Here is a 20,346-nt window from a genome sequence, read left to right on the forward strand (position 1 = left end):
CATTTTTTTTCCCCATTGCACTGCTCTAGCTCCTTTTGACATGAATCAGACTGATCATATAGGTGTGGGTGTTTTTGGTCTTTCTTCTGTTCCACTGGTCATCTTGTGCCAATACCACACTGTATTAGTTACCATGGTTTAACAGTATCCTCAATATCTGATAATATAAGTTCCCCAATTGCATTCTTCTTCAAGACTGCCTTCACTTTGCATTTCATATACATCTTGAAATCAGCTTGAGAGTCCCCCTCTGTTCCCCTAAAATGGCCCTGTTAAGATTTTGATTTTAAAAAATTTTTTTTATTTTTAAGATTTTGATTTTTATAATTATGGTGATTCCATACATTTGAGAACTGCCATTTTTATAACATGGAGACTTCAAATCCATACACATGATATATCCCTCAACTTATTCAGGTCTTCTTTAGTTTCTCTCAACAACACTTTCCAGTTTCAGAACAGAGACCTTGTGCATCTTTTGTTAGATTTATTCTCGGGTAAGTGATGCTTTTTCATATTATTATAAATGGCATCTTCTTCAAGTTTTATTTTGTATTTGTGCTGGTAGGTTGGAATAAAATGTATTTGTATATTTGTATACAAAATTTATTTGCATATTTATTTATATTTAGTGACCTAAGTTCATTACCAATAACATTTTAACAAGTAAACATTTTAAGAAACTCGTAGTCACACAAAGATGTCACAATGCAGATAAGTGCATAACTCATTGGGCTACCTTAGATGACTCTCCTCTGTGCTCTCTTAATGACCTGTGAACTCCACTAGTTACACCATCTATTATAATCATACACCTTTATGCATTGGTCTATCACACAAGCCACAAACATGCCTATAAATAATCTGTGTATTCCCAGAATCTACAACAGTGGCTAGTAGAGAGCAGGTATTCATAAATTTTTTATGAATAAATGAAAGAAAAAATCCAGTCTGTTGAATCCTTTGACTGGCCAGTAAGTCAATAAAACAGTCCCTGTATTAAAAAATAACAATGTTACTATTTTCACAAATCAGCCAAGTGAAGACATAATGACATGTTTTCTAGACTAACATTCTCAATAGATGATTATTTTGCTTATTTTCTTTCTGCAAAAGAGATTAGTCACTGACGAATATTAGTAGGAAAAAGCTTCACTTACTATCCAATTAAGCACTTAAAGATACAAGTTTTCTTTTAAGTGTTTTATTTTTTGTTTTTCAAAGCCAAATACTTATACACATTCTTTGGAAGCTGTCATGTAGAATTCATTAATTATCATAATAGCATCTATTTAAACATTTAAAGGTATTCTAAAATTTTATCTCTGCTACCTAATCTTATTTAAAGACAATATTTAATAGAGACATTTCTCCATTATCATCAATAATTAACCGAGAGAAAATGCTTCTATTTATATTGGGTCTCTTATTATCATAAAAGTAGTCTTAAAAGGCTTATTTAAAATTACATGAGCTAATACAAGCCTAAAAGGACAATAAGACAAAGGTCCAAGTCATAATGAATGGTTTGTATGATGATTGGTTTTGTTCTCTAAGTCTATTTCTTATCCAATGACATATAATGACACAAACATATCCAGATAGCATTCTTGCTTCCTTGTAAGTTGAGAATTCTTTTCATTAATTCAGTAGCAATAATACGATGATGCACCGAAACTTAAAAATCTCTAAGAATGCAAGGAACTGACTAGCCAATTTCAGTTGTGCTAGAAGCCAGGATAAACCTCACTCATCAACAGCAGCGCTTTTCAGAACTTTGTTTTCATGACAAACCAGTGGGTTTTCCAGGTATAAAGTTAGCATCATATATCTAATGACTGTTAAAAAGAAAAGGAGTAGAATTTAAAGCCAGATATTTAGCAGCAAATCGCATTTAATAAGGATGTATTTTCAAGAGGAGAAAAATAAATTAGGAAAGTCAAGTGGCTAGTGGAAGCCCCAGGAGGAACTAGTTAGCTGACATTCATATTGTTGGTATACAAGATTTAAAAGATTTACTTTAATAGAATTGCTGCCAATACTTCAGAGAACATAGCTGTCTTTTTCAGTCATTTATGTGTTTCACAGAGAATAGGTAAATATAGAACACTATTTCTTTGAAAAATATGATTATATACATAGAAATAATTCTAACGATAATGCATTTTCACAATTAAAATATGTACATTTTACACAATTAGTTGCTGAGAGCTAAACTTATAATAAATTTCACCATTTCAGTATCAATTAGATTATTTAAGCAATATTAAATGAGATAAATGTTCTTCAAAGTGAAAGAAAGAGTGTGCAGCAATTTTTTAAAAAGTTTAAGTCTGTTACATTTTGTCTCATGGGCCTCATTTTTGAAACAGCAATTCTCTTTCTAAAACAAACTCAAAGTTTTTATTTTTTAATTCAAAATCCCACTGTCTGCAATCTGCAGCAGTTTCCAAATGGAAAAAGATGCCCTACAGCTCTGCTGGCTTTTACACAAAATATTTCTGTAAGAAGAGAAAAGCAGTTCAAAACAAGAACAGAAAAGGAAGACTTAAAAATATAGACTATGGAAAAATCTAAACACATTATGATTCTCCAAATAATGAATCTGCTGATTGATTTCTTTTAGAATTTGAGTTATATCAGATTCACTTTTTTAATCAACTGACAATCTGGAATCAAAGACACAATTTACCATGTTTGACATATATATTTTAATATTTTAATATTTGTTCAAATTTGCCATGTAAGAATTACTTGATTTGCGAACCAGCCTAGCTATAAGGATTATGTTCTAAATGGGGTCCCTTATTACTACATTCACACCAAAGGTGCTTTCTTTATTTCAGAAACCCAACTGCACTTGGCAAAACTATGTATAATTGAAACCACTGAAGAACATTTCTTCAACAGAAGACAACCAAAATAATTTCCTGTTCATGGGTTGCTGTTACTATTAGTTTTCGAGGAGTCTGAATCTAGCACACTAGACAGACAAATCAGGCCTGGTGAGGGCTGCTCAGAAAGATGGGACATAGGAATCAGGTATGTGGGGGGAATGTGGGGGGATTCTAGAGGCATGCGCCAAATTGGGCTCTTCATTGGATCATTTAACCAGTCCACAGCAATGTAATACTAAGACAACAGGAACACATGAACTCTTAGGTAAAGAAGAAGGAGACTCAAGTAGGTCTGGCAAAATTGAAGAAGTAAGATCGAATACAGACTATGAGCCAGGCATTCAACAAAACAGTCAGAGATGATATGAGGAGTGGACCAATTAAAAGGGTAGTTCTGGAACCAATTCCACAAATAGGATCTTTCATCCCTGGCTATCCTTATCTGGTAACAGCCTCATTTTGTCTGGCTAGGGTCCTTAAGGTTTCTGAGATTATATTATCTCCGGGGCTTTCAATTCTCCCACAGAAATAGGAGATTCTTTTTTTAACTTAAAAAAATTAATCATTTCTCCATTCTCTCCAATTTTTTGACATGTATTTTCTAACTTTTCCTCATTAATAAATAACATCACAATAACCACCCGTCAGTAGATATCTCGCACACTGTATTTTTAAAAAAATAGTCTTAGAAGTAGAATCAACACGTAAATGGAGACATAGTGTTAAAATGATCCTTCAAAAAGGTTACACAACTTTACATGCCCAGTAGAAATGCATGTCACTACCTGTTTCCTTAGGCCTTCATGAATTTCTATCTATGTGTTAGGTGGAAAATAGCTTATTGCTGTTTTAATTTTTTTCAACTTTACTAGTGAAAATAAAGATTTCTTATTGTCAATTTCTACCAAAAATTACATTGGAATTTTGAAAGAAATTGCATTGAATTTATGGGTCATTTATGGGAGAATTACCATCTTGACAATGAGCTTTCTAATCCATAAACAAAGAATAGCTCTCCACTTACTTAGATCTTTTTAACATTTCTCTCAAGAATATTTTGTTTTTAATGCTTAAGTCTTCCATTCATTTTATTTGTTTACTTGTAAATATTTTACTCTTCTCGATGTTATTATGAATTAAATGGCTGTCTTAATTTCATTTTCAAATATTTCACTGCTAGTATATAAAAGTGTGATTTTTAAATATTTTATCCTGTAAGCTGGTTTAAATCATGTATTAGTTCTAGTATATCTTTAATAGATTTTGTGGGATTTTCACTATACAGGATCATAATATCTGATACATTTGTACTTCTTTCCATTCTGGATACATTACTATCATTATTATCATCATTATTATTATTATTCTTTTGCCTTGGTGCACTGGCTACAACTTCCAATACAATGTTGAATAAAAGTGGCAAAAGCAGACATCTTTGCCTTGTTCTTAGGAGGAAAAGAATTAAATCTTTGAACATTAATTTTATTAGCTGTGGAGTTTTCATAGATGTCCTTTATTAGGTTGAGTAAATTTGCTTCTAGTCCTAATTTGCCAAGAGTTTTTTAAATCATAAATGGTGCTTGAATTTTTTAAATGCTTTTTCAGCCTGTATCAAGACAATCATGTGATTTTTTTCCTTTATTCTATTAATATGATATGTAACATTAACTGATTTCCTAATGTTAAAACAATCTTGGATTCCTGCGATAAATCCCGCTTGGTCGTGGTGTATAATTGTCTGTATATGTTGCTAGATTCCGTTTACCAAAATCTCATGAAGGGCTTTTGTGACTATGTTCATGACAGGTATCAATCTATAGTTTACTAGCGAAATATTTGTCTGGCTTTGATATCGGAGTAATACTGGCCTCACAGAATTAACTGAGAAGTATTCCTTCTTCCTCAATATTCTGAAAGAGTTTTCAAAGAATTAAAATTATTTCTTCTTTAAATAGTTGATGTAATTCACCAGTGAAGCCATTTGTCTTAGACTTTTCTTTGTGAGAATATTTTTAATTGGCAATTAAATTTCTTCTTATATTTCCCTTCAGATTTTCTATTCTTGGGACAGTTTTGATCATTTGTATCTCTCTAGAAATTTGTCCATTTATCTATGTTGTACAAATTGTTGGTATACAAAGATTTTAGTAATATCATTTTATAATCCTTTCATTTTCTATAAAATCAATAGTAGTATCCTATCCTTTGACTCCTAACTTTGGCAATTTCTAGCTCCTCATTTTTATGGTTTGTCAGTCACGCTAAAGTTTGTCAATTTTGTTGATCTTTTCAAGGAACCGGTACTTGGCTTCATTAATTTTCCATATTTTTATGTATTTAAATCTTAGCTTTCTGCTCTAATCTTTTTTTTCCCTTCTTCCACTTGCTTAGAAGTTTGCTTTGCTTTTCTTTTTCTAGTTTCATCAGGTGAAGTTTAGGTTACTGATTTGAGAACTTTATTTTTGGATATAGGTGTTTAAAGCTATAAATCTTTCTCTAAGCACTGCTTTAGCTGCATTCCAAAAATCTTGATATGCCATATTTTTGTTTCCATTCAGTTTAAAATATTTTCTAATTTCCCTTGTAATACCTTCTTTGACCCATTAGTTATTTAAAAGTGGGTTATTTACTTTCCAAATACGTGAGGATTTCCCAGATTTTCTCTTGTTGTTTACTTCTAATTTATTATCGTTGAGGTCAAAGAACATACTTCGTATTTCCATCCTTTTAAATTTGAGACTTGTCTTGTATCCAAGCATATGGCTATCCTGGAGAATGTTCCACGAGTGCCTGCAGTCATTGGGTGGGGTGATTTAAATCATCACCCAAGTCTCAGACTTACCCATGAGTGGCACAAGTACAAACAGATCCAAAGGAGCACAGCAAAGACTTTGAAACAACTGAAACTGGAATCCACCCACAGAAGACGAGACGAGACTTTCTCACTGAAAAGAACTGGGAATTCTAACAGGACTCAGAGATTACAAAACACTCAGTATATACTCTTCTGCTTGCATATTCTTTCATTCAGCATGATTTTGAGATCCATCCATGCTGTTGTATCAATAATTCATTCCTTTTCACTGCTGAGTAATATTTAATTGTACATACCACTTTTCATTTATCCTTTCACCTTTTGAGGAATATTTTGGCTGCTCTTTTGAGCTTTTATGAACAAATCTGCTGTCAGTATTTGTGCAATAGTCTTTGTCTAGACATGTCTTTATTTCTCTTTGGTAAATACATAGGAAGGGAATGACTGACATATGGTCATTGTGTATTTAGCATTTTAAGAAAATTGGCAGTTTTCTAACGTGGCTATACTATTTTATGTACCCATCAGCAGTGTATAAGAGCTTCAATTGCACCACAACTTTGTCAGCATTTGGTATTGTCAACCAGTCTTTATCATCTTAGTCATAACTAACATATCATCTTAGTCATAAACGTGTAGTGGCATCTCATTTTGGTTTTTAATTTGCATTTCCTTGATGAATGATGATATTGAGCATCTTTTCATGTGGTTATTAGTCATTTGTATATCTTCTGTGAAGTGTCTGTTCAAATCTTTTGCCAAGTTTTAATTGGATTGTCCTTTTGAGTTGTAAGATTTCTTTTATATTTTAGATGCAAGTTCTTTGAAATACATGTATTGTAAGCCTTGTCTTCCATTTTCTGGTTTGCCTTGTTTTTTTTTTTTTTTATGATGTCTTTCAAAGAGCAAAAGTTTTTAGTTTTGGTGAAGTCCAATGTAGCAATCTTAACTGAAATGTAATTTCCAGTTTTATTGCATTGTGGTAAGAAATATGTGTTCTCAGACATGTTAAGTTTTATAAATATACTGAGGGTTCCCTTACAGTCTACTAAGTCTTAACTGTTTTATGAGAACGGAGATTTAATATGTCATGTCAAATGGTAGAAAGTTGAAATACAGATTAAGATGGCAGACAGGAGGCAGCACTAGCTTGCAGCTCCTCTCCGATGGCCAGAGCAGTGTATGGAGATTCACATTGTGAACTTTGGCTCCAAGAACTACTGCAGGAACATAGCAGGAAAGCTGAGAGAATCCACAGAGCCTTTGAAAAAACTGGATCACTGCTGCAGGCTCCCTGAGACAACAAAAAAACTGAGTCTGCTTGCTTTCTCAATGGGAGGCTCGTGGTCTGGGGCAAGTTCTCAGCCCTGATTGATTGCCAGCTGCCTGGAAATAGACTTGGTGCTGTTGGAAGGGCACAGTGGGAGTTAGACAGGCCTTTAGGACTGAGGGCTGTGTGGCAGCAGGGCGAGGCCTGTGACTGCTGGCTTTCCCCGACTTCCCTGGTGACCTGTATGGCTCAGGAGAGGCAGCCATAATCCCCCTGGAAATATAACTCCACTCGACTGGGAACCACACTCCCATCCCCTACAGCAGTAACAGCCAGCCCCACACAAGGAGACGCTGAGCTCAGACATGCCTATTGCTGCCCCCACCTGGTGGTCTTTCTCTGCCTACCCTGGTATCAGAAGACAAAAATCGTAATCTTTTGTGAGCTCTATGGCCCTGCCCACTGCCTGAGAAAACTGAATACTTAAGCCGGTGTCCCGAGGGCAAGTTTGCATCCTCCCTATAGGACCATAGCTGATGCACTCTTGAAGTGCCACTTCCTGGCTGGAGGCCAAACAACACAAAACCAGCGCACTAAACAAAAACACAACCAAGAACCCTCACAGAGTCCACTTCACTCCCCTGCTATTTCCACCAGAGCAGGTCCTGGTATCCACGGCTACAAGACATAAAGACAGATCACATCACAGGACTCTTTGCAGACACTCCCCAGTACCAGCCCACAGCCTGGTAGCTCCACTGGGTGGCTAGACCCAGAAAAGCAAAACAATCACTACAGCTCTGCTCTTAGGAAGCCTCATTCCTAGGGCAAGGGGGAGAACACCACATCAAAGGAGCACCCCATGGGCCAAAAGAATCTGAACAGCAGCAAACCCCAGATCTTCCCTCTGACATAGTCTACCCAAATAAGAAGGAACCAGAAAAAAAATATGACAAAACAAGGTTCACGAGCAATGGATCCAAGCCAAGAGGAAATATCTGAATTGCCAGAAAAAGAATTCAGAAGGTCAATTATTAAGCGAATCAAGGAGGCATCAGAGAAAGGTGAGGTCCAACATAAAGAAATCAAAAACATGATACAGAATACAAAAGAAGAGATCTTCAGTGAAATAGACAGCATATATAAAAAACAATCATAATGTCTGGAAATCAAGGACACACTCAGAGAAATGCAAAATGCACTGGAAAACCTCAGTGATAGAATTGAACAAGCAGAAAAAAGAACCTCGGAGCTCGAAGACAAGGCTTTCAAATTAACCCAATCCATCTAAGATGAAGAAAAAAGATTTTTTAAAAATGAACAAAGCCTCCTAGAAGTTTGGGACTAAGTTAAACATCCAAACCTAAGAATAATTGGTGTTTCTGAGGAAGATGAGTAATCTAGAAGTTTGGAAAACATATTTGAGGAAATAATTGAGGAAAACTTCCCCAGCCTTGCTAGAGACCTAGACATGCAAATACAAGAAGCACAAAGAACACGTGGGAAATTCATCACAAAAAGATCATCGCCTAGGCACATAGTCACCAGGTTATCTAAAGTCAAGACAAAGGAAAGAATCTTAAGGGCTGTGAGCCAAAAGCATCAGGTAGCCTAGAAAGGTAAACCTATCAAATTAACAGCAGACTTCTTGGCAGAAACCCTAAAAGCTAGAAAGGAGTAGGATCATATTTTTAGTTTCCTTAAACAAAACAATTATTAGCCAAGAATTTTGTATCCAGCGAAACTAAGCCTTATAAATGAAGGAAAGATACAGTCTTTTCCAGAAAACAAATGCGGACAGAATTCGCCACTACAAAGCCACCACTACATGAACTGCTAAAAGGAGCTGTAAATCTTCAAACAAATCCTCTAAATACACCAAAGCATAAATCTCACAGGACCTATATAACAATAACATAATGAAAAAAAAAGTAGGTATTCAGGCAACAAATAGCACAATGAATAGAATAATACCTCATATCTCAATACTAACATTGAATGTAAATGGACTAAATGTTCCAACTAAAAGATACAGAATGGCAGAATCGATAAGAATTCACCAACCAAATTTCTGCTGTCGTCAGTAGACTCACCTAACACATAAGGACTCACATAAACTTACAGTAAAGGGGTAGAAAAAGATATTCCACGTAAATAAACACCAAAAGCGAGCAGGAGTAGCTATTCTTATATCAGACAAAACAAACTTTAAAGCAACCGCAGTTAAAGAAGACAAACAGGGACATTATATAATGGTAGAAGGACTAGTCCAACAGGAAAATATCACAATTCTAAATATGAATGCACCTAACACTGGAGCTTCCAAATGTATAAAACAATTACTACTAGACCTAAGAAATGAGACAGGTGGCAACACAATAATAGTGGGGGAGTTTAATATTCCACTGACAGCACTACACAGGTCATCAAGACAGAAAGTCAACAAGAACAATGAACTTAAACTATACCCTACAACAAATGGACTTAACAGATATTTACAGAACATTCTACCCAACAACTGTAGAACACACATTCTATTCAGAAGGGCATGGAACATTCCCCAAGATAGACCATAATAGGCCACAAAACGAGTCTCAGTAAATTTAAGAAAATCGAAATTATATCAAATACTGGTGGGAATGTAAAGTAGTACAATGACTATGGAAAACACTGTAGAGATTGCTTAAAGAACTAAAAGTAGGTCTACTGTTTGATTCAGCAATCCCACTTCTAGGTGTCTACCCAGAGGAAAAGAAGTCATTATATGAAAAAGATACTTGCACACGCATGTTTATAGCAGCACAATTTGTAATTGCAAAAATATGGAACCAGCTCAAATGCCCATAAATCAACGAGTGGATAAAGAAATTGTGATATATATACATACATATTTATATACACACACACACACACACACGCACACACACACACACACCATGGAATACTACTTGGTCATAAGAAGGAACAAAATAATGGCATTCGCATTAACCTGGATGTTATTGGAGACCATTATTCTAAATGAATGGAAAACCAAACATCAGATGTTCTTACTCATAAGTGGGAGCTAAGGTATGAGGACACAAACGCATAAGAATAATACAATAGACTTTGGGGACTCAGGGGGAAGACTTTGGGTGGGGGAGGTGAGGGTTAAAAGACTATACATTGAATACAGTGTACACTGCTAGAGTGATGGGTGCACCAAAATCTCAGTAATCACCACTAAATAAATTATTCATGTAATTTGTAATTTCATGTAAAGAAATTATTCATGTAACCAAGCACCACCTCTGCCCCAAAAATTGAAATAAAAAAATAAAAAATTTAAAAATACATAAAAATAAAAAAGTTAAAAACTTGATCAGCTATTCCACTCCTAGGTACAGTAGTCCCTCCTTATATGTTCTAAGACCCTCAGTGGATGTCTGAACTTTGGATGGTAACAAACCCTATATGCACTATGGTTTTTGCTATATAGCTGCATTGTATAGGGCAGGTAGGGTATACAGCATGGATATGCTGGATAAAAGGATGAGTCATGCCTTGGGTAGGACAGAGCAGGATGGCATGAGATTTCATCATGTTACTAAGAACAGTGCACAATGTAAACCTTACGAATTATTTATTTCTGGAATTTTCCATTTAATATTTTTGGACTGTAGTTGATGGAAGGTAACTGAAACCATGGAAAGTGAAACTTTGGATAAGGTGGGACTACTGTACTTATTGGAATAAAATGGAAACATGTCTACAAAAGTAAAAGTAAAAAAATAAAATGCTAAAAAAGAAAAAGTCAAAATATAGCTGTCATATAATTTGTTAGTTACACCCCATTTGGGTTTTACCCACTGACCTGTCAGAGATGGAGAAGAATATATGAAAACATCCCATGACTATCTATGTCCATTTCTTCATGTGTTCCTAACATCTTTTCGTATTTTGACTGAGTAGTCTTGCCTTTAGCATGCAAAAATATATCCCTTTGTCCAGTTTATTGACTTGTATTGATCTAATTTGTATGATAGTGTTACAATCCTACTTTCCTTTTTTTCTGAATATAAGTGATATATTTTCATCATCCATTTATTCTAATTTTTGTGTTAACTTTATTTTAGTTATAACTTTTACAAATAGTATATTTATGGATTTAAGTCTTCTAATCAATACCATTTTACTAGAAAAATTTAACCTATTAATGTTTATTATTACAATTATATACTCTATCTTATTTTGGACATTTTGTTGTATTTCTGCTTCTGTTCCTTTGGCAGCCTCTCCTCTCAAGCTTTGGTTTTTATCTTTTCAAGATTTTTATGAGAATGTACAACTTGTTAATTTTATTAATGCTCATATTTAAACATTACAAAATTATTTTTACCTACATTTCCCTAATTTTAAGAATTTTATGAGTCTCACATATTTATGACAAAGAGTTTTAGTATACTTTGCTTCTCCAACTCTCGCTATTCATCTACTTTTGATCCTTGTTAATGTAATCTAGGGATATAAATTCAAGTTGTTAATACATTTGTATTTTCTGTTTTATATACCTTCCTTTTCAAAAAATCAATTCATATTAGAATTCTATTCTTAAGTAGATTTGTAACAATTATTTAAATTTGTTTCTACTTCTTTGGGGTTCCAGGGTTCTCTACTCATCCTTTCATATGATGGTTTCCTTATGTGTGGGAAGTCTTATGCTTCATTTCCGGATTGGTTCATGTATTCATACAAATTTTTTCCAGAAAAATGTGGTATATATTATGTGAGCTCTTATATATAAGAATATGTTTTCTTACTGTTTTTGTAAGCAAAAAACTCCTTGGTTGTGTATAAAATGGAATCACATTTTTTTTACTGCATGCATATTACATACATGTATATTACATGCATTACATTATATGTAACAAGAATGGTGCAGTTTCAGCCTACCATACCATGGCTGTGGATCCAGGCATTTCTGTACTTCTGGGGGCTGGGGAAGGTCCCCACTGCCCTAGCTGGCTCAGAAGTGCTTGCTCCCACTGTCTGGCTTCTCCTTGCTGTCTGTGCCCACTCCAATGTTGGAGCAAAGTTAGGGCTGAGCCTGGGTGCTGTTGCAGCCAGCCAGGTGGGCACATACTCAGGGCAGTGCTGACATGCCACCCCCTGCTGCCTCAGCCACCTCTGGACTTTGGCTGCCAATGAGCATAGGAGGGAAGCCAAGGGGGTGCTGATGGCAGCTAAATGCTGGCCTGCAAGCAACCCTTGACACCTACAGCCTGGGCACCATGAACAGCAGCAGGGGGCAGACAGGCTCCTGCTCATAAGGGGATGGGTCCCTAGTGAGGCCTCACCTTCAGGCCAGGGAGGGCCTGAAGGCTGGAGGCCTGGCTGCAAGTCCCACAGACTGGAGTGGGAACTCGTGGTGCCTTTTCTGGGCCTGCCCATGGCCACCCATGGACCAATTGGTGTGCACTTCCTCCCCTCTGGGGCCCATAAAAGCCCCAGGCTCAGCCAGAGAAGAGCAGATGTGGGGACAACCAGCTGCAGAGGGGAGCTACCAACTCCAGGGCCTCCTCTCTCCTAAGAGCTGCAGATGTCAGGACAACCAGCTGCAGAGAGGAGCAACTCATCCCAGGGCCTACTCTCTGCTGAGAGCTGCAGAGACATCGGGACCACCAGCTGCAGATAGGAGCAACCCATTCCACGGTCTCCTCTCTACTTAGAGCTGGGGAGATGAGAGGAGGACCTGCCTACAGAGAAGAGTAACCCACTGTAGGGCTTCCTCTCTGCTGAGAGCTGCAGACATGATGGGACTACCTGTCTGCAGAGACAGGTTTACCACTCCAATGTCTCCTCTCTGTTAGGAGCTGAACACTCATTGGGACACCCTGGCTGCAGAAAGGAGCTACCCACTATGAGTCTCTGAGCTGTTCTATTGCTCAGTAAAGCTCCTCTTTGTCTTGCTTACCCTCCACTTGTCTGCATACCTCATTTTTCCTAGTCACAGGACAAGAACTCAGGACCTGTCGAATGGCAGGGCTAAAAGAGCTGCAACAAAAACAGGGCTGAAACATGCTCCTTGCTCGCCTCGTTGCAGGCAAAGAGAAGGAGAGAAGAGCTACAGCCCCAGACCTGGGCGCTCCCGAGCCAGGGCTATGACTTCCTCTTTGGGTTCCTGTGGTTCCTGGCTCCTCCTTGGGTTCCTGTGGTTCCTGGCATCTGCAAGCTTCCAGGTGCCACCACGTTCCCCAATGACAGCTGTGGAAGCTGCTTGCAGTATACCTGGTCCAGCCACAGCCTTGCAGAGAGCTGACATCCACGCTGACACCTGGAGCTGCCCACCCACTGCGGCAGGTGGCATACCTGACTGCACTGTGGCCAGACCCCATGCTTGCTCACATACCCCTCGCTGCTCCATGCCTGACTCACCCTTGGCAGGTGTCAGATCCAGGCAGTAGCATGAGCCAAGAGCAGCGTGTCAGGCCGAGTGGGTGGAATGAGCCCAGTGGGCCTGAGCAAAACTCAGGCAAAGGTGCCACTAGCCACAGAGGTTTCTGGCCAAAAAAGTGACACCCTAGGGATCCCATAACACACAGCTCAGTCCTCAGTCAGATTCAAACATGAAACCTTCCTTAGGGACATTTCTCCCACCCAGTGTGTGCTTGGGGCTCCTAAGGAAGATAACTATAGTGTAAAATCATAAGCGAGTACTGAAACATTCTTTATAATCAGGAAAAACTGAAAATAAACTAAATATGCTTGAGTAGGGGAGCTGATAAATAAAATATACTATATTCATATGATAAAATAAATCTAGTGTTAAAAAGATTGCACTAAAACAGCATGGTTAGCACACAGATACATAATATTAGATATAAAAGGGCGAACAGAAATAGTACTTAAAATCTGTTCATATTTATCTAATTAAAAAAAAATTTATCCCTATAACATATTAATGCATACATAATATATACATACATATTATCTATGGGCATTATGTATGCATATAAAATAAACTGAAATAATGCAGCCGTCTCCAGTATCCATGGGTGATTGGTTCCAGAACCCCTCCAGATACCAAAATCCACAGATAGTCAAGTTTCTCATACAAAATGGTCTAGTACTTCCAAAAACCTGTGCACATCCTCCCGTGTATGTTATCATTGCTAGATTACTTCTAATACCTAATACAACATCTACATGTCACTTCTATTACATGGATTCAACATAGTCCTCTGCACATGGCAAATTCAAGTTTTACTTTTTGGAGCATTGTCAAATTTTTCCAAATATTTTCGATCCATGGTTGGTTGAATCTGTGGAGGCAGAACCCACGGATACAAAAACACATGGATACAGAGGGCTGACTGTATACACTCAATTAATTATACTGGATTTCTCCAGGGAAGAAAGAATAATGTGTTTAGACATGAAAACAAAGTAAACTAAAACTTCACCTGAATTTTTTAGTTTATATAAACCACGTTAACAATCATTGCATCTTTGTGATGGGTACCCAGGTGTTTGTAATAATTTTTACCCTTTATTCTTTTATAAATTTTGTATTTTCTTTAAAAACTAAAAAAAAAAAAAAAAAAACTACCAATCTTATATAAGAATTGGAGACAGCCTTTGTTCTTCACAACTGCCAGTTGAAAATAATTTGCTGTAGCTGATCAATAAGACACTATGTATAGAACATGAAGAAACACAGACATGGTTAACTGGAACCCCTGCTCTAAAGAAACTGATCAGTCATGGGATTTTTCTCTTAGGCTTACCTATCCTTCCAAAGAAAAGTACATGCTTGCCATTACTACATTTATACAGGGGACTTTTAAATGATCATTCTGGCATTGCTTGAAGGATGAATCAAGTGGTAACATCTCTTTCTCATTCTGAATCTCTGACCCGATTGTATGGCTAATTTTGATACAGCTCTTTTAAAAAGTGAAATGTTTCTGTCATATTTAAGATGACAATGTACCTTCCTACTGAGAGAGTGACTTTCAAAAGGGACGGTGTGGCAGCCTCCTTACCTGCTCTTTCATTTCAGCATAGACTTTCTCTGAGTTCAGTTCCACCTGCCGCTTAAACTCTTCCAGAGTGGCATCTGCCTGCTGGGCCTGCAACCTCTGAACTTCAGTCACACGAGTTAGCTGCTCCTCTTTTTCCCTAGAAAGGTTCAGAGAAGCTTCAGAGTTAAAATATAAAAGAGATAGGCCTGAATGAAAGAGCAATATTTAACCCCCTCTAAAATAAAGTCCAGATTTTAATTTTTTTGATCCAAATCCTACAAAACTTCCCTTTAGAAATTTGACAATAAACTAATTTGTCTCAAGAGAAAAAGGGTATAAACATGTATTGTGTATTCTGATGAAGGCAAAACTGCTTTCAAAGATTTCCCTAAAAACAAAACTGAGTAAAACCATGTGTCTCCATCAAGTGATGAATGAATAAACAAAATGCAGAATAGCTATCCAATGGGGTATTAGTCATTCTTAAAAGGAATGAAGTTCTGATACCTGCTACAACATGGATGAACCTTAAAAACATCCAGCTAAGTGAAAGAAGTCAGTCACAAAAAGTTACATATTGTATAATTCCATTTATATGAAATTTCCAGAATAGGTAAATCCATGGAGACAGAAAGTACCTTAGTAGTTGCTAGGGTCTGAGAGGCTGGGGAAACAGGGAGTGATTGCTAAGGGATATGAAATGAGGAAAATATGAAAATGTTCTGGAATTAGATAGTGGTGATGGTTGCACATCCTTGTGAATATACTAAGATCCACCAAACTACACACTTCAAAGGAGTGAATTTTATGGTATGTGAATTATATCTCATTAAAAAAAAATGTACAAATAGAAAGATATATGTCTACCAGAAGTTAATCTGCAGTGAAGTCAATGCAACAGAGAAACATGATGGCCTAAAATTATTTTACTGCCTTCTAGCAGATTGCCTAAAAGACCACTTCATTTCTTCATACCTTAGGCAGAAACTATATAGCTCAAAGGGTCCAACAAAACAAAAGGAATCTTTGCATGTTGATAGAACAAAAAATTAAAGCCTTCAGTTTATAAATGCATGCCATTTAATAATAGCTAACTTTGAGTTCTAACTAGGTGCTGGGCATTGTGCAATGGAATTTTATATGGTTTGGCTCTGCGTCCCCACCCACATCTAATCTTGTAGCTCCCATAATTCCCACATGTTGTGGGAGGGACCCAGTGGGAGATAACTGAATCATAGGGGCAGGTCTTTCCCATGCTGTTCTCATGACAGTGAATAAGTCTAACAAGATCTGATGGTTTTAACAAGAGGAGTTCCCCTGCACAAGCTCTCTTTTTGCCTGCCGCCGTCCATGTAAGATGTGACTTGCTCCTCCTTGCCTTCCGCCATGTTTGTGAGGCCTCCCCAGTCACATGGAACTGTAAGTCCATTAAACCTCTTTTGAAAATTGCCCAGTCTCCGGTATGTCTTTATCAGCAGTGTGAAAATGGACTAATACAGAATTTTATGTCTTCTCTCATTTATTCTCACAGTAAACCAGTATAAGAGTGTTATGACATCCTTACTTACACAGAACAGGAAACTAGGGCTTAGAGAATACTTCCAAGGTTACACACCTAGAGTAACAACAGGTCAAGCCAGGATTCCAGTCCTGACAGTGTGCTTCTAGAGTTCCTGTTGTTGGCTGCTATGCCACACTGCTTTTCTGATTTTCCAGATGCCACAGGTAAGATTAACTTAGCTCACCTTCCCTAAATGGGAAAGCTTACACATGTACAAAATATGTTCTTGCTATTAGCTGTAACACTGAAGGATGCTGGGTGGGGGTGGGTAATTTAACTCACTCAAACCAAATTTTAGAGAAATATCATAAAGGGGAGAAAAGACATTTCTAAAACAAGATGATGCAATCTTTTAAGACTTGGGCAAAAAGTAATATGAGTTTTTCCAGGTTACTCATCTGAGTTTAAAATCCACTCTAAGACACAAAAATTTCTAGGCTTTTCAATAAAAACTTACATATCATATACATATCACATATCAAAATACCAAACTTTCTCCCCTCCCCCCCACCAAATTGAAAACCTCTTTCAAAGCTTAAGTGGTCAAAAGACTGATAAGAAAAAATGTGTCACCTAATTTCTACTTCAGCAAGACTCTCTTGTCCCTTTATAATGAGGTTATCATCAATATAGATATCGATATATATAGATATAGATAGGTGTGTGTGTGTGTGTGTGAGTGTGTTCTCTCCTTGCACTCATATCCCATCCCCACCCCTGTATTTGGGATCTGCAAATAGGCACATTTTTGTTGACGGGCTGAAAGAGCATATCGTGCATGTTTGTCATTTTAAACACGACCTCGTGTCTATGTATATCTTCATATCCCATGTATCCATCTACCTGAAGGTGACAATAATCATTGCAATCCCATGATAAACAAAACAGTTTTTCCACTAAATCCCTGTTCCTTTATGTGTCTGTTTTACAGATGTAGCCACCATTTTTATGACCTACAGAGTTTAATACTGCCCCAAGGTGTGTGATGCCCTGCATGACAGTTAAGCCATTCCAGGTCATGATGCATGCCACATGTGGCTCTCAGTGACTGCATTCTGCAGTTAAGCCATTCCAAGTCATGAGGCATGCCACATGTGGCTCTCAGTAACTGCATTTTGCAGCAATAGGGTACAGGATTCTGGAAGTTTTTAAAAGCTATTCTTCAACTTGTCTACTTTAATGAACTGGGACCTGAATATCTTGTTGTTCACCATGTTTCTTACATGTTGTTAAAGCAAAATGGCCTTAATGTTAACTGGCTGTTAAGTTCTAAAATCCTAACATTAGTGAGGCTTTTTAGCCACCTAATGTGAATATTAGCTCAAAGACAATGGTGATTAATAACTGGATATCATACTGAAGGCGGATTTCGGGGGCACCACTATATGAAAGGCTGAGCACTGTGATGGCTATAGAGAATTTTAAATTGTTCTGGTGCATTTTGACTCTTCCTATATTATTCTGCGCAAGAACAGGAGGCTTTAAGTTGTATGTAGGATTTCCCTGCTACAACTATTGAATAATTTGTCTGAATATAAAAATATCTAAATACTAAAACAGCACATGGGAACAACATAAAGTCACGTAAATTGTTATTGGGTACCATGGTCTAGACCTGGCTTGGCAAATAGATGTTCTCTGGCAAATAGGTGTGGTGGTCCCAACTGACTGGAAGGGGCTGCCTGGAATGCTCTATTTAAAGGATTCTGAGAGCGAGCTCATAGGGCAAGGGTGCTGTGGTTGATGAACGGTGGCACTGTTTACAAGGCACTGGGGTTAGGCAGTGCAATGACCGTTTCAGAGATTATAGTGACTAGTTTATGTTCCTCTTTAATTTTTGAGGCCCTTCTAAAAGCACTTGGGAAGACTATTTTATAATTAAGATTAACATTTATCAAAGGATTACCTTTGGTCAGTTTGTATATAAATACAAAAGAAAGTACATTGAACATGATTTGAAAACTTTAGAAGTTTATATATCATTTGCTTTTTAATTATGGAACATTAAATAGCCAAAAGAAAGATAACACATTTTATAAAAATATATGACCTATAGCTGAAATAGCAACTTTGTCCTATCTATGTTGAAAGTCAGTTTTTTATACTACTTGTGCAATAATTCACATGAACTATTTAAACACTTTTAATTTAATAGGACAAATCTTTTTCTCTATAACATGCCATTCTTACCTACTAAGCTTAGTTCATTTACTTTATAACTAATTTATGACCACATAAATCAAAGTCATAATCTTTAGCTATCCATCAGGTAATTAGAGGCCATTTTAAAATGTGAAAACCTTGTACAATAAGGCACATTGTTTTTAATTGATCATTTCTACCCTGATTTACAAATAGCAAATATTGTTTTATATTCAATTATAAGCACAGGGAAATATGTAAAATCTAGTTTCCAGTCCCGCCATACTGTCTGAACTAATAGTAACACTAAATATCAAAAGTGGCCTCATTCAATGTAATTTAATGTTCTTGTCCAGTAAAACCATAATGAATACATTGAGCTCCACTAATATTTAGAAACCTTCTGCCCTTTTTTTTTTTTTTTGAGACAGGGTATTGCTCTGTCACCCAAGCTGGAGTGCAGTGGCACAATCAGGACTCACTGCAGCCTTGAACTCCTGGACTCAGGTGATCCTCCCACCTCAGCCTCTGGGTAGCTGGGAATATAGGTGCAAGCCACCACCCCTGGCTAATTTTCTTTTTTGTAGAAATGGGGTTTTGTCAAGTTGCCCAGGCTGGTCTCGAACTCCTGGACTCAAGCGATCCACCCACCTCAGCCTCCTAAAGAGCTGGGATTACAGGCATAAGCTGCTGTACCTGGCCCCTCTGTCTTAATATAAATTAAATCTGTCAATTCAAATAAAGAGGTGATAATCATTTTAAGGAGAGATCCATTTTAATTTCTACATAGTAATGAAGCAGAAGTGAAAATGCTGAAGCTTTGAAACAGACAAAGGTCTGCTCCTATCACAGGAACAGTGCTCCTTTTTACTGTGATCCCAATAGTGCATCCTGCAAGAAGGAGGAAAAAAGGACTTTGAAGATTTTTTTTTTCCAGTGGAACTAGCTGTGGGGCCAAGTAGAAATGCATCACTCAAATGCCTTAAAGCTAGGCCTCCATGAAGATAAAAAGGTGGTAAGAAAATTTGCTTTTTAGCTCTGATTTATTTATAAAATGCAGTAAATTTTCCTCATCTGAGTATATAAAGGATAAAGAAAAAAGAAGCTGCATTGTTAAACAACCACAAGCCAACTCAGATTAAAGGATGTTCTGGAGTACATGATTATTCCAAAAAGGGCAATAAAATGTAGGGAACTAATGGATGGCAGTTTAGTATTTTTGAGCTTTACAAGCTAACATGTATATGTACGAGTGAACCTTAATTTGAAAATCTTCCTTTTGCACATTTCTGTCCCAGTACATTTGATAAAGATGGCCGCAATTCAACGTGTATGTATAAGGCTTCACATTACAGTATACTTCATTTGCTGCCAGCTTGGCATCTCCCTTGGAAACTCCAAGAAAAACAACACAAAACAAGAAACTTCAAACAAGTCTGAAAAACAGCTAGAAGAGTCCCCTTACCCTTGCCCTTTCCAGCTGGGCAGGAAAACAAGACTCACAAGTGGCAATATCACCAATATTCATGGCTGCTGGTTGTTACTTAAACTGATTAAACTGAATGAGTCAAAAATATTTAAAATAATACCTTTCATAAGCATGACAGATGAATAAACTGCTTTGGCCTCTTCTTCACTTGACTTCCAAAACTAGTAGT

General features: G+C 37.0%; 1 protein-coding gene across 7 annotated transcripts in view; it reads right to left on the reverse strand.

Moving 5' to 3' along the window:
* CEP112 (centrosomal protein 112) overlaps nucleotides 1–20,346 on the reverse strand; it is a 551,576-nt gene that overhangs the window by 306,985 nt on the left and 224,245 nt on the right. For all 7 annotated transcript variants that reach the window (XM_055258901.2, XM_055258899.2, XM_055258897.2 and 4 more), the window contains one exon: nucleotides 15,007–15,142. In XM_055258901.2, coding sequence (XP_055114876.1) covers nucleotides 15,007–15,142 — 136 coding nt within the window. The remainder of the gene's footprint in view (nucleotides 1–15,006; nucleotides 15,143–20,346) is intronic.

Source organism: Symphalangus syndactylus, chromosome 20 (genome assembly GCF_028878055.3).
Source record: "Symphalangus syndactylus isolate Jambi chromosome 20, NHGRI_mSymSyn1-v2.1_pri, whole genome shotgun sequence".
In the NCBI taxonomy this organism is placed as follows: Eukaryota; Metazoa; Chordata; class Mammalia; order Primates; family Hylobatidae; genus Symphalangus; species Symphalangus syndactylus.